The sequence below is a fragment of the Nilaparvata lugens genome, chromosome 2 (genome assembly GCF_014356525.2).
Source record: "Nilaparvata lugens isolate BPH chromosome 2, ASM1435652v1, whole genome shotgun sequence".
Classification (NCBI taxonomy): domain Eukaryota; kingdom Metazoa; phylum Arthropoda; class Insecta; order Hemiptera; family Delphacidae; genus Nilaparvata; species Nilaparvata lugens.
The window spans coordinates 88,735,148-88,750,220 of NC_052505.1; the positions used below are offsets into that span (position 1 = coordinate 88,735,148).

At 34.9% G+C, this 15,073-nt stretch overlaps 2 protein-coding genes across 2 annotated transcripts in view; one reads left to right on the forward strand and one right to left on the reverse strand.

The window, feature by feature from the left end:
* Positions 1 to 15,073, forward strand: part of LOC111062258 (acid sphingomyelinase-like phosphodiesterase 3b) — a 320,678-nt gene that overhangs the window by 14,136 nt on the left and 291,469 nt on the right. The gene's annotated exons all lie outside the window — the stretch shown is intronic.
* Positions 6,201 to 14,909, reverse strand: LOC111043372. The gene is made up of 2 exons (XM_022328304.2): positions 14,722 to 14,909; positions 6,201 to 9,225 (listed from the first exon to the last, which is right to left on the reverse strand). Exons 1-2 carry the CDS (start codon positions 14,780 to 14,782, stop codon positions 7,961 to 7,963), a joined length of 1,326 nt encoding a protein of 441 aa, XP_022183996.2. The 5' UTR covers positions 14,783 to 14,909; the 3' UTR covers positions 6,201 to 7,960.

Sequence of the window (15,073 nt, forward strand, 5' to 3'; positions counted from 1 at the left end):
ATCGTAGCATACCTCAGCTATCATCGTTCCAATTAAGGTTATCGATCGTTTTTTGAATTCCATATGTATATCCAGCCAGTTACATGCGTTTTGCATCGTTGTGGTATTTCAAAACAAACAGTATGAGTGATGGAAATTAGTTAATATTGTGACCTGACCTTTGCACAAAATTCATAATACTTTAGTTCAAGACACTTGTGATACTAGGCGCTACTATTGAAGTGTGGTTGAGTGTTTCGTATTGTAGTGAGTTTTCGTGATGACCTCCCCAGATATGCTTTTCAAGAATAGTTCAATGAGATTCATATAATTTTTTTCTTTTATTGAACCTTTTGTGAGCGTTCAAGCTCAAATTTCAATATAAATTCGACTAATGTGATTTTTTTAACTTTGATCGCTCATAAAAAGTTCATAAACGTCAAACAAAGTAACAACTTACATGAATCTTATTGTAAATTTATTTATCTTCCCAACCATATCCCAAGAATGCGATTCTGACTAATAGTTTTCTAGTTATTGACGTTTTTTGTATAGATTTGATCTCCATCAACTATCATTAAAATTGCGCCGAGTCCTCGCAAAATGCCAGTAAGCAAGTTCTCACAAGTTGGTATAAACGTCGATTAGATGAGTGAGGAAAATTAATTATTATGTATCAAATGTGTTCCGTTTACCCAGGAAACGGGGATTAAAAATTAGTATTTGTGTGGTATAGTGTTTGTGAGAAATGTTCAGGAGTTTAAAGCTCTCTCAATTGGAAAAATCTGGTGTCGTACACTCATACAACTTTCCTTGCTCATTGAACTGTAAGCCTCATACTAAAACAAGAATAATTCAGGGTAATAACATAATGACGATTGGCGGCAACATATTTGAAACTACGATCAGACTACTGCGCAAAAACCTTAAAGATGCATAATATTTATATATCTTTATACCTATATCTTTAAGGTCTTTGCTACTGCGTATATGTGTATATATAATTGTTTTCAGAGTCCTTTTTTTCTTTTTGTAAATTGTGAAATTTGATTATTTTTCTAAAAGTTGTCAAAACAGCTGTTCTACAGATGAAATATCTCGACTATGTGATTCTTTTATAAACTGCTCACCTACCTACCTCATGCATGAGAAGGAGGTACACAGTTCATTTCTCAAGGATGAGGTGGAAACCCCATTAGTTTCTCAGGAAAGAGACTCATGCCAGTTGATATAGCTGATAAATAACTATATACAGGCTATGAATTTGATAAAATCGGTCATATCATTTTTGAGAAAATCGTGAAAAACATGGTTTTTTAGTCATTATCCGCCATTTATCTCAAGAGTATTACGGATCTCCTGCAATTTCCCAGAAATGAGACTCATGTCAGTTGATAGGGCTTATAAATAGCTATCCATGCTATAAATTTGAAAAAAATCATTAGAGCCGTTTTCGAGAAAAACATGGTTTTTTAGTAATTATCCGGCATTTTTTCCGCCATCTTGAATTGAATTCGATTGAATTTCTTATTGTCAGATCCTTATCGTATAAGGACCTTGTTGAGTTTAAAATTTCAAGTCAATCGGTTAATCAGGAATGGAGTTATCGTGTTCACAGACATACACACACACACACACACACACACACCACACACACACACACACACCACACACACACCACACACACACACACACACACACACACACACACACACACACACACACACACACACACACACACACACACATACACACACACACACACACACACACAACACACACACACCACACACACACACACAACACACACAACACACACACACACACACACACATACACACACAGACCAATACCAAAAATCATGTTTTGCTCCACCTAGTGGCTAAAGTACTTACTTTACTCCCTGAAACATAATACTAAAGTGTCACTTTTTCGCTCTCGGTAGTAAAAAACAGAAAAACTCCCTAGGGAGTAAAAGTGACTCCATTTAATAACATGGGAAGCATCTCTATTTTAAAAACTTACATTATAATAGGTTAGAAGGTCTAAGCTCAGATGAGAAAGCATAATAGAGGTGTCTGTCATTGAGTCAACTGAATTCAATACCACAACCAGAAATTTGATCAACTCATGAAATATATGATTGTATGATATTATATTCTTAATATTAGTAGACGATAAAAATTTATACAATTTTAAAAATATCTTATTCTATTCAAAATACCAGTCAACAAATATTTTTGATCTGCAATTCAAATCTGAACCGCGTGATCTGGAGTCATCCATTTTTGGTAAACACCCAGCTGATATAATTGTTACAACTTTAGCAGATAGATAGCGAAATCGGCAGTACCAATCAGACGGCCGGTTTTAAAGTTTTAGATTTTAGGTTATGTTGTTAGGAAACATTGTCACCAATACGTAAGTTATTAAAATGATTTTATTTGCAGTTTTTATAAAAAAATGTTGATGGAGGAAAAATGTTGTGTACATCACCAGTGAAAAATACTTTTTCTCCCTCAGGAAAATTGTTGCCCTCGGCTTCGCCTCGGGCTTCAAACTTTTCCCTCAGGGAGAAAAAGTCGTACTTTTCACTCTAGATAATCAAATAACTATTTTGGACTCAGGGGACCTTGAAACGTATAGAAAACTTGAAATAAGGGTACCTTAATTTTTTTGGGAAAGCAATATTTTCCTTACCTATAGTAATAGGGCAAGAAGAGTAAAAAGGGACGACTGAAGGAGGTTTTCTCGGTAGGGAGGGGAGGCCACGGAAAGGCGATGTTGCATGACATTGGGATTCGACATGAAGCAGGTAAGGTAGCCTGTTATGAGGCAGTAAGGTAGCCGTGTTGGGGTTGTCTGTGGCTCTGCTCTGGCCATCACACCCCAGTCCAAATGGCGGCTACGTGGCACTTACCACGGTGGCGTTTCCCACTAACCCATCAAGCGTGGCGTCTCCTATGAGCCAGAATTCAATCCTGACGTTTCCTACGAAGAACTGCTACCTGTACTCAACTTGCGTATGTTACAGTATTCTGCTCAGTGCCGTAACTCAATTCAATTCAATTCAATTTTTATTTCACCACAGTTATACTCTTATTTGTATGGGGCAGAATGATGGATAGACTCTCGTGCAGTGACAATTCTTATATAATGACCGGGTACTTGTGTATTGAAGTATAATATGTTACTGTTATTTGTCTAATATTGCATCTCGATATATGAGTCCTTGTAAGGAATCTGCGGATACCGTGGACTGATCACATAACAAACATTGAGGTTCTAAGTTAAATGGGGAAAGACATTGAGATAATCACCACCATCAAAAACAAAAAGATTCAGTATCTGGGACATGAAATGAGTAATGACGTAAGATATGTTCTATTCCGGGTGATTCTCCAAAGGAAGATTTTTGAAAAGAGGGGCCCAGGTAGAAGAATTTTTTGGCTAAACAGCATCCGATCCTGATGATGTGGAAAAAAGCTCCATAGAAATATTTTGTATTGCTGGGGTAAAGTGAAAATCACTATGTTGATCGTCCACGTTCGTAGCGGACAGCACAATAAGAAGAAGAAGAAGATATTAATGTTACTTCTATACTACTATTCTGCATCTATGGTGGGAGTGAGAGAGTCGATTGGGATTTAGATGAGAATTTTTAGAATATCATGTCCATATTAAAACGATTATGGCTGACACTTAATGAATAAATATAGAGCGAACTCAAGTTGGGAGGTCTGTGGACCGTGCAAGTTGATAACAATTATTATTATTAGCGTATGGCTTTGAATGGTGGGGAGACCCAAGGGTAGTTCCACCTCACCGTATATAGTTCAAAGTTCCCTAAAGGAAAACAGGACACTAAGGTTATAGTCAGCACAATACTTTAAATTCACACTTTTCACTTCGGAATAAAGTTAATTTTGATGTTAAAAAGTCCAAACATATACAAAACCGAAACAAAACACATAACAACTAAGCCAAATTTAGAAAATATTAAATTTAGACAATAAATTTAGAGCCGAAAATTTATAGCACGTTACAATTTTTCCATGGCAACCAGATAATTGAATACTAGTCATACCAAAGCCCGATTTAGAGAATTAATTTCTAACTGTATTACTCTTAATAGAAAGCCAATATAAGTATATTGGCTTACTTCAATATAATCCATGGTTTCATAACTGGTTTGTTTCTCAAAATATAGACTGCTGCTGTTCGGTAACAGTACAGTAATTTAGAGAATGATGCATTGTTTGTAAGATATGCCACCTCAAGTTACGTTCTAAGAAGTGTCACCACACGAGAGTCCAGCCGTCTGCTCTATACAAATAACAGAAAACGTTGGTCCAGTTAAGTCTGGGATCCCAGACTTGAGTACGTGACGCAGAGGAACACGCATTGCTGAATTGGCGGGAAACACAGAGAATTGCGCGCGAGAAGTCAGAGAAAACACATCCATAGCAATAGCTGCGGCAGACTTTTGCGTGATTACGTCATCGCGCATCCCGCATCACGCAGTGACGCTGCGTGGTTCAGAAAAACCTAGGCTTTACACACTCACATTGATTTTTTGAACGAACGATTTTTGCCATCCTCATTATATTCTATTTGATTAAACAGTTTTTAATCAGTTTGTGTTCGTCCAGAAATCGATGTGTGCGCAACTGGCTTTTGATTACTGGACAAAAAACAGTAACAGGTACAGTAGCAGTTCTTTGTAGGAAACACCACGATTGAATTTTAATTCGTGGGAAACGCCACGCTTGATGGTATCATACGAAAGGCCACCGTAGGAAGTGCCAGGGGCTACCTACCATCCAAAAGGGCGGTCGACTCCTAATAGTTTGTGTTGCATAATCGATACGAAAACACCCTTATAACGGGCGAATGTCTAATGCCGGGACCCCACTAACGACTGGGTAGCCTTTCTCCGCCAATGGCCTAATTGAATTATCGGAGAAAGTTTGGCTACTGTATATTTTCACCGATTTTCCATTGAAACTGAACGGCTATGACACTAAACCTCGACTTGAATAGCTTAACCTAGATTCCTGACACTGTTCAAGTCCGGCTATGAAAGTGGAGGCAAACTCGCTCTACAGCTTTGTGATACTGGATAATTACACACAATAGAAGCATTCACAATTGAGATTTCTGAACTACCGTATATTATAGTTCCCTACTACTGCTTATAATAATGACACAGAATAATATTATGTTAAGAGGAGAATTTTCCGTTGGCATTGATTTCTAAACCTACTATCCTGAATTACTACCATTATTTCTTTGCATTATCTATCAAATTGTATAAACAATAAGTTATGGTTTGAAACGATTATTGCATTGGATAATTGCTCAATTCTATACATTATTCTATTAATTTCCACATTCCTTGCCCTATTACCATAGGTAAGGAAAGTATTGCTTTCCGAAAAAATTAAGGTACCCCAATTTGTAGATTTCTATACTTTTCAAGCTCCCCTGAGTCCAATTAACGGAATGACTTGAAATTTGGAACTTAAGGTCCTTACAATATAAGGATCCGACACGAACAATTTCGATCAAATTCAATTTATTCATTTTAGATGGCGGCTAAAATGGCGAAAATGTTGTCAAAAACAGGGTTTTTCGCGATTTTCTCGAAAACGGCTCCAACGATTTCGATCAAATTCATACTTATAATTGTCATTGATAAGCTCTATCACCTGCCATAAGTCCCATATCTGTAAAAATTTCAGGAATTTGCCCCAACTATGCAAAGTTTGATTTGAGATTCCCAATTATCAGGCTTCCGATAGAATTTGAACTAAAAATTTCAAGTGGAAAAGATTGAGCATGAAAATCTCTACAATTGATGTTCAGTAACATTTCCACCTAAAATTGTAAATAAGCTCGAAATTCGAGAAAATGTTATTATCCAATTATTGCAAACTTTTGGCAACTGTTGATTCTATTAAATGATTCACTATGAAGAGATAGCAGACCTCGTGTGCCTCCAGCGTTATTGCCCTGTCACCAGCTGGCTCAAATCTTTGAATAGTAGACTTGAGATGCGCGGGAACACTAGCGTCAGGTGATCAATTTTCATAACGGAAAGGAAAGTTGTGTGAGTGGGCCACACCAGATTTTTTTTTAACATGAAAATCCCTTAAATTTGAGCTATAATAAGTTACATTAGATCTGTCAAATAAGTGATAGGTGTGAATAACGAGTCCTTTGAGAGATAGAAAATTGATATTATTTATTATATTGTACATATTGATCATATTTAACATTGTTGGTAAGTGTTGAAAAAAACTCAATAATATATTTTTCCCAACTTCCTGTTGAATGAAGATTGTCTAATTCCACTTCTTATCATTCGTATCAATATTCTGTACATATTAAAAACAGTGTTCATGCTACTGTATTCAACTCAAATTAATTCCATTCTCAGGACGACAAGAATATTTAACAATCTTCCCAGGAAATTAATCATTTCAAGTGGAACAAATCTGTAAATGGAATCATGTAATTTTTAAAGTTGATAACGTTCAAAAATATGGAAAGATTCACCTAATATTCACTAGAATCCAAATGTATGATGATTCTTATTAAGTTTTATCAAATGCAGCTATTTCTCAATTTTTTCGTGCTATTCTTGAACTTGTACTCTACAACATGGAATTCATTGTCACTGTAGGCTACCACAACATTACAACTCACACTTGAATACAAATTCGAAAAGTTTTTCACACAGGAGGTCAATGCACTATACTGAATTATAGTCTACCAGAGGAAAGATGACATGAAGCATCTTCGATAGCATAAGGAATTCTATGCTATCTTTCCTTTATTGGATTATAATGAATATTGTGTCTATAGACAATAATTTCGCGTGACATTCATTGTAATGCAATGGTTTTACAGTATTACGACATCATCAATGGAAAATAATCCTTATTCTTGGTATTTGGCTATAACTAAGACTATTGAACTATAATGTATAATAATTTATATTAAGCGATAGCATAGAACAGTAATCATCTACAATTTCCATGTTGTATGGGAAAGTTCTTTCGAAATAAATTTGACAGAACCTCGAAATAGAAATTGAAGATATGACAGCGTCTAATTTTACAACGGATTATTGAGGGTTTCAAAATACATTTTTTGATTTATAATTAAGCTTGATTTGCACACTGCAACAGTGGAAATTCACACAAGTTCTTATTTGACTATTCCTACTCAGCCCGGCCGAATGAGTATGAATAATACCATTAGATCTTATGGAAATTATATTTTCACTGTTCACTGTCACTGATGTGGGCGAATCCAGGTCTAGAATTTATTTCAAAGGACTGCGCTTGCACTACAAATTATAGAGGCGAAATTATGGAGGTTCTACTGTGATAAATAATATGATATCTAATTTATATAATCACGGTATGAAGATATATTGGTAATATCAAAAGCGATTGAAAACTCCATTAGTTTTGAACATCAGCCACCGCTAATAGAGCTTACAACTCTACGAATTATAAAGTATTATTGTTGACAAAACTACGAAATATAGAAGATATAACAGCATTTATTTTACAACGAGAGTTCAAAAATACATCATTTCGATTTACTACGAATTGAGCTTGATTCGCACATAGCAACAGTGAAAATTCCCACAAGTTCTAATTTGAACATCAGCCACCTCTGAATGGAATAAATTAATATTTTTCATCATTGATTCAAACAACGAGTTGCCTTTAATACATCCTCAGAGGAAAAACAAAAATCACATCAGGGAATAAGTAGTATCATATTATCAAATACGTGTTTTAAGGTTAAGCTTCCAAGCTTCTCAGAAAATAGTCAACTACATCGATACTACACTCAAGCATCAACTTTGACATTGACTAAGTTTTCCAACATCGGTATTATTCTCAAAAACTTGTTGGTTTTTGGCTCGAAGATCAAATTTTCCACTCGTTAGTCTTTAGTCCTATGAAAAAAAAATCATGCTCTTATTATCATGAATTATACTGTAGATAAAAAATTGTGTTTCAAACCTAAACATGTTTATAAAAGTTAGTATTCTAGAATCATCAATTGCACCGTCAAGTATCCCTTGCAAATAGTACTGCAAAGAATTACCCGGAAGTTTCACTGCAAACATAAGTCCGGTTCCAATGTCGGTGGCATTGAATCTCCCGTTCCCAACAAAAACTGCACAGAACTGATCAGGACGTAAGTGATTTTCTTTGAATTGCTTGTCACGAGGTAAGCATTGTGAATTGGAAATTAATGACATACGTACAGATTCTTTAGAAGCTATTCGAGAGACAGTATCTACTTTCAAAATAGCCATTTTCCAATTTAAACTTGCTTGACTTATATCGAAGTTTGGATCAAGGCTGAAACACGCATCACCGACTGTGTCATCATAATGTATATTGGTTTTAGTTGTAATAATTGCAATGGAACTATATTCGTCCGCCCTTGAGTAGGAAACTTTTTCTACATCAAGCATACGAGATGAGGATTCCGGTGCTCGGAAATCTCTGTACTGACCCACTACCACTCTGATATCAAATAATAAGTCTGTATCACTTGGAAAACAAATATGAGCAGTGACGATCTTGTTAGTACTGATAATTGTGCCCATACACTTGTGACTCCATTTGTTATCTTTGAAGTGATAAATTAGGACATGCCACGGGTTCTTGTACAATGCTTTTTTCAACAAGTTGACCTCTGGAGGAGGTTCGACAGTTACACCACACTGATATTCGCATGTATCCCATTTCTCCCATATCCCATTCAAACACAACTTCTTATTCTGGTTTCCGTTGGGGTTTGCGTATCTCCAATGAGAACACTGGATTGTGATTTGGGTGTTGCTTGGAACATACTGATCACAACTGATGTGACTACCTTCAGGTGAAGTACATGTATAGTTGGTGGAAGTTGTGTTTTGAACTGGGTGGCAGGTTCTAGACACGCATTCGTGATCACTCGGATACCATTTACCGTCAAAACAAACTGCAAGATCTGCTGCTTTGCTTTGTTTCGATGAATCTCTACATTTGACCTTGACAGCGTGCTGTCCGTTTCCTTCCACTATGTCTTTTTTTGGATGTAATCTTTTTGACCCATCGAATGAAGTGTAGTAGTGCTCTTCTGATTCAGGAATCGTACACGATTGTATGGGAATAGACTTGAACTTTTCAAATCCATTTTTGATTACTTCTGATCCTGATACTGCATCTGAAAAAAACCAAGCGAAATATAATTTGTACAATATAAATATACAGTTAGTATTTGTAAATGAGAAATCTGTATTTTCCACCACCAGGGAATCCATGACGATGGAGACAAACAAAACTTCCTAAGAAGTACAATTTTCTATTCTACCTTTATCTTAAAAGTTTCCTAGAACATCATTTTGATAGCTGAAGACATTAATTTGAAATAACTACACAAGTGAACAAAAGTGTGTATTATTGTGATTTAATTTTCTATTCATCATATTGATTAATTATTATGAATGATTGAACTTTGATTGAATTTTGAGCCTATTTGATGAGAATAAAATCTGGTGTGGCGCACTCACACATCTTTCCTTGCAGTTAAGAAAATTGATCACCTGACGCTAGTGTTCACGCGCATCTCAAGTCTAAGATTCAAAGATCTGAGCCAGCTGGTGACAGGACAATAACGCTGGATACACAAGAGATCTGCTATCTCTTCATAGTGAACTAGCAATAACCCATGCTTCGCAAGGGTCTATTTTGAAACTTCACAAACTGAAAACTTGTCGTAATGAATTCTAGAAGAATTGAAAATAGGCCTATAAGAATCCTTGGTTGATTAAGAATTTATAAACAACATTTCAAGTAAATCAGTCCAGTAGTTCAGACGTGATGATGCGTCAAACATAATTTTCCTATCTTTTACACGCCTATACATGTTTAAGCCAGTTCTTTCCTTTATTATATAAATATAGAAGATGATAGATAGATGGATATATCCATCTATCTATCATGTTCTATACTATAATAAAGGAAATAAATGAGAATAAATTTTGAAAGGTTGAGATATCGATGTGCGGTTTTCACCATACCTTTTCTCTGGAAATCCTGTATCGGAATCATGTATCATATGGAATTATTGTATCATAAGTTGGATTGAAAATGGCGGTTTCAAAATGGCGGAAAAAATTTGGGTGCAATGAAAAACCTGATTTTATCATTCGAAAAGGATCCCCAATCATACCTATCTTCTAATTTCCCTTTTAAGAGAAATGTACTGCCGCGTCCATACAACAACTGGAAGCATGACAAATAATTGAAAACTTGATGTACCGTAATCAAATCTTGAAGAATTCAAAATATGTCTATAACCATCCTCGGTTAAGCAAGAATCTATATGAAAAATTTCAAGTTAATCAGTCCAATAGTTCAGACGTGATGATGCGTCAAGCATAATTTTCCTATACTTTACACCTGTATACGTGTATAATCCAGTTTTTTCCTTTATTATAGTATAGAAGATGATAGATGGATGGATGATCATTGTTATTTTATTAAAAGATAGAATAAGTTGAATAGTTTCCCTTTCAGAGAGAGTTTTTGTGAACTCATTTTTCATTTGAAGATTTAACGAAAAGGTGCATATGACCTTATTTTTTGCTCAGCTTGCCAAAATACCCCTCATTCCAATATTAGGTATAATTTTCGACTGACTGTACAGTGAGTCAGTCATTCTATCAGGGCTCGAATAATTTTGAAATTTTAATTAAATAAAAATGGAAGAGAATAATTTCTTTATGTAAATATCAACACCTTTATTCAAAGACATACATACTAACTGCATGCGTTTTCATATTGCCGATACAGCATTGATAAAATTGTAGTCGTTTATTTAGCACTTTGTCTCAAAAAAAAAAAAAAACTATTCTAGCTGAGAAATTAATAATCCATGCCACGCGAAGGCCTATACATTCCATCAGGAAAACGAAGTTCAAAGCTATGGTTCTCCGAAACATATGTTTTTGAGATAATTTCTTTGATGCAGCTGTTTCACATTCACCATTACAAATTATACAGAGTTTGTGAAAATAAAAATATTTATTGATTACCAAAACAATACTATTATTATATCAATGATAATAATTAATTATTAAAACAATACTTTTATTATATCAATAATAATAATAATATTATTGAACATATTTATCAATTATCAGAACAATATTATTGAGGTTGAGTGGAATCAGGTAGAAAGCAATAATAGAACAGATGATGTTCTTTTTTGAATTTCTATCATATTATTTTGTTATTTCCAATGATTACAACATATGTTAGAATATCACATGTCAATAAATAAATATTATCTCATTTCCATATGGCACTCATCTTACCATGTTCATAACCTTAATAGGATCCTTTTTCATCCTTTGAAACCCTTAGAGGCAAAATATCTCAAAATCCGTTCTTAGTGCGCGTCTAGCATGTTTGAAGAATATTTGTGCAAAGTTTCAAGTCTGTAGGACAATTAGTTTGAGCTGTAGTGTGATTTTACATCAAAATTTTCGAAAAATGCCCTCTCCTGGACCCCCCTGTGCTCCTGATCGAAATTTTTCTGCATAGATCTAATTTTTTTTCTTAGCTGAACAAAAAAGTTCCTCATGACTTTGCTGTGCAATGAGCGGTTATAAAGTACAAAATTTTGGGGGGGCCCCAGCTCCCTCAGGGGGGCAAATTTCTGAAAATCCTTTCTTAGTGGATGTTTTCAGGCTACCATAAACAATCGTGCAAAATCTCAAGTTTTTAGGCTCAGTAGTTTGGGCTGTGGTGTGATTTCAGTCTGTAGGGGCTTAGCCTTTTATAAGTATAAGAGATAATTTAATAGAATCAACGGTTGCCAACAGTTTGCAATTGAATAATAACATTTTCTCAAATTTCAAGTTTATTTTCAATTTTAGGTTAAAATGTTACTGTACATTAATTATAGAGATTTTCATGTTCAGTCTTTTCCACTCGAAATTTTAAATTATATCTGAGACCTGATAATTGAAAATCTAAAATCAAACTTTGCATAGATGGGGCGGAGCTCCTGCGATTTTTACAGATATGGGACTTGTGGCAGTTGATATAGTCGATGACTATTTTAGGTATAAATTTGATCAAAATCGTTGGAGCCATTTTCGATAAAATCGCGAAAACCCCTGTTTTTGACAACATTTCCGCCATTTTAGCCGCCATCTTGAATTGCATTTGATCGAAATTGTTCATGTCGGATCCTTATAGTGTAAGGACCTTAAGTTCCGAATTTCAAGTCATTCCGTTAATTGGGAGATGAGATATCGTGTACACAGACGCACATACACTTTCCGCAAAGCAATACTTTCCGTACCTATGGTAATAGGGCAAGGAAAGTAAAAATTATGAGAGATGATTCAAAACAATAATTTAGAGACATGATTAGCTGTGGTTGACACGTGGACAGATGAGGCGATCATTGAGAGAAGTAAACCAACCGGCTTTTAGAACACTATCAATAATGTCTCAATGATAGAATGTTCTGTCTTAATAGGGAATTGTTCATAGTTCATCATTCTCAATAAAGATCTGCTACGATTAGAACTTAGTGCCTAAGTATCACTGGGTCAATAATTTCCAACAACAAGTCGACTATTACACAGAGAAAGTATCCAAATCACTAAAAATTGTGGACGATGAAAGAAATCTGTTGTTACCAATAGACAGCTATAGATAGCTTTCTAAATTTTAACTTCACAAATGCTACTGACTAACAAGTTACACCATATTTGGAACACTTGGGCGTGTCTTTTCTCGGCCAATGGCAGTAGAGCTCAGCCTCTATTGGTCGACAGTTAATGGCCAATCGTTCTTCGTCCCCCCACTATATAAATATTTTACTGCTCAATGTTCAACCTTTCAGTTCACTGGAGATTGATAATGGTGTAACAACACAAACTAGTATATCAATTGGTAAATTAATCACTGGTTTTGACAATATCAATTCGTTTTCATTCATTAAAATAAGCCTAACTAACCTATCTAGATCTAGTCTTCAGGAATATCAATTATAGAGTTATTAAACAAGAAAGTGGTCTGATATATTACAGAATTTTGAAATTAACAATATCTTCCCGGAATGGATAAGCTCCTTCCACGATATGATCATTCAATTTGATATTTCCAATAACGTTTGTATCAAAATCTATTTGCTACATCTACTTGGAATGGCTCAATATTTGAGCTACACATTGTTACGATAAAACTCCAGTTTGGTAGATGAATAAGCCAGTGACAGTTATCTCGAATTATCAATTTCATTGTACAATTAACTATTTTCTTCTTAATTATAATTTATATCATCTTCTGTCTCAAATATTACAATACAATCAATACATATATGTTATACGAATTACTTATTATTATTACAATTATTCTTTGATAAATTTAAAGTGAAAATACACTCACATTCTTTTGGTGTGGCGACGACCGTTTCGTGCCACCCCACTTTAAAGCTATCAAAATACAATAGTAGTAATAAAATAATAATAATTTTTATTTCCATTAAGATGTATACAAAAGAACAAGAAAAAAAAACAATTTTATAAAATAACATTAATCACTGTATGAATAGTTATATTAGTGAAAAAAAGATGGATTACCAACAATGGAATTATTATTATATTCAAATAATTAAAGGCTTACTTAAAGGCTAATAAGTAATGGAAAATACCACGAGAGATATAACAATATCATTGTATTCAACAAATTTGATAGTATGGATTGATTCAATGGCTTACATTGTAACCTATAAATAGTTGTGAAAATTATTTTCAATTATAAATGTAAATGAAAAGTTTTAAAATTTAACGAATCTTACATTGTGAGTAGATTTTTCATTATATTATTTTGAGCTATCATATGCAATATATATGATATATACAAAATGAGGGGATCAGTTGGAGGGATAAAGTTACAAACGAGGTGGTGTTGAGGAGGGTTGGGGAAAGAAGGAGTCTGCTGGATGTGATAAAGGGAAGAAAGAGGAGATGGCTGGGACAAGATGGGATGAGACGACAATGCTTGTTGGTGGATGCCATGGAGGGGACCATTCAGGGAAGAAGAGGAAGAGGGAGAAGAAGATACAAAATGTTGGACGACATCAAGGAGGGGATGAGCTACTATACAACGAAGCGACTGGCGGAGAATAGAAGAGAGTGGAGGGCTGCTGCCATATAGAAGGACCTGCTTACGAGCAGAAAACTACAGACAGACAGATATGCAATAATTTTGTGATAGTTAACACTATAAACCTTGTACCTACCTCATACTGAGAGCACCAAAAACCTCGAAATTTCGCCCCATTTTCAGTTTCAGGGAATTTTCCCAAATCCCTGCTCAATAACAGTTCAATTGAATGTCTTCAACTAAAATTATTTTTCTCAGTTACTATGACACATTATAATAGATGCGACTGAATTCTGAATCGTTTCAAATTCAATTGGATTGGAACGAATTAAGTTGGAATTCATCTATCTATCAACCTTGGTAGTAACTACATTTTACAATATGGGTCCAAATGAAATTTCGAAGAGTATGAAATCTGGTTTCAGGAAAGCCTCAAAAATCACTGGACTATCCAGCGGGTATCATTGATGGTGGAAATAGCGTCTTGAATTGAGAAATATGATTGTAAACAATAAAAATCAGTAAGACTCACCTAGTATGTAAGCAAATATGAGCAGAAGTGTCGCAAGTCCGTAATTCAACGCTCGGAACATCTTTGCTTTCTCACAAGTATTACAAGTAGTTTTGTTGCAAAGATTTTTATACTAGATAATGCATCCTGAATCTCTCATCGTTCCACTCATCCTCTGGTGAAAGGACTCAGAAATATTCAAATCGAAACAGGAAACTTTAATCTACATACTCTGTACCTAGTGGTCTCAGCTGAGAGTTTTCCTGGTGATAAAGTTTTGCAAGTTCTACATCCTTTTTTTATTGGGTTGTGGTCATAGATAATATTATTCCTGAAAGTATAAGAATAAGATATCACTTGGAAGCTTCGCTTC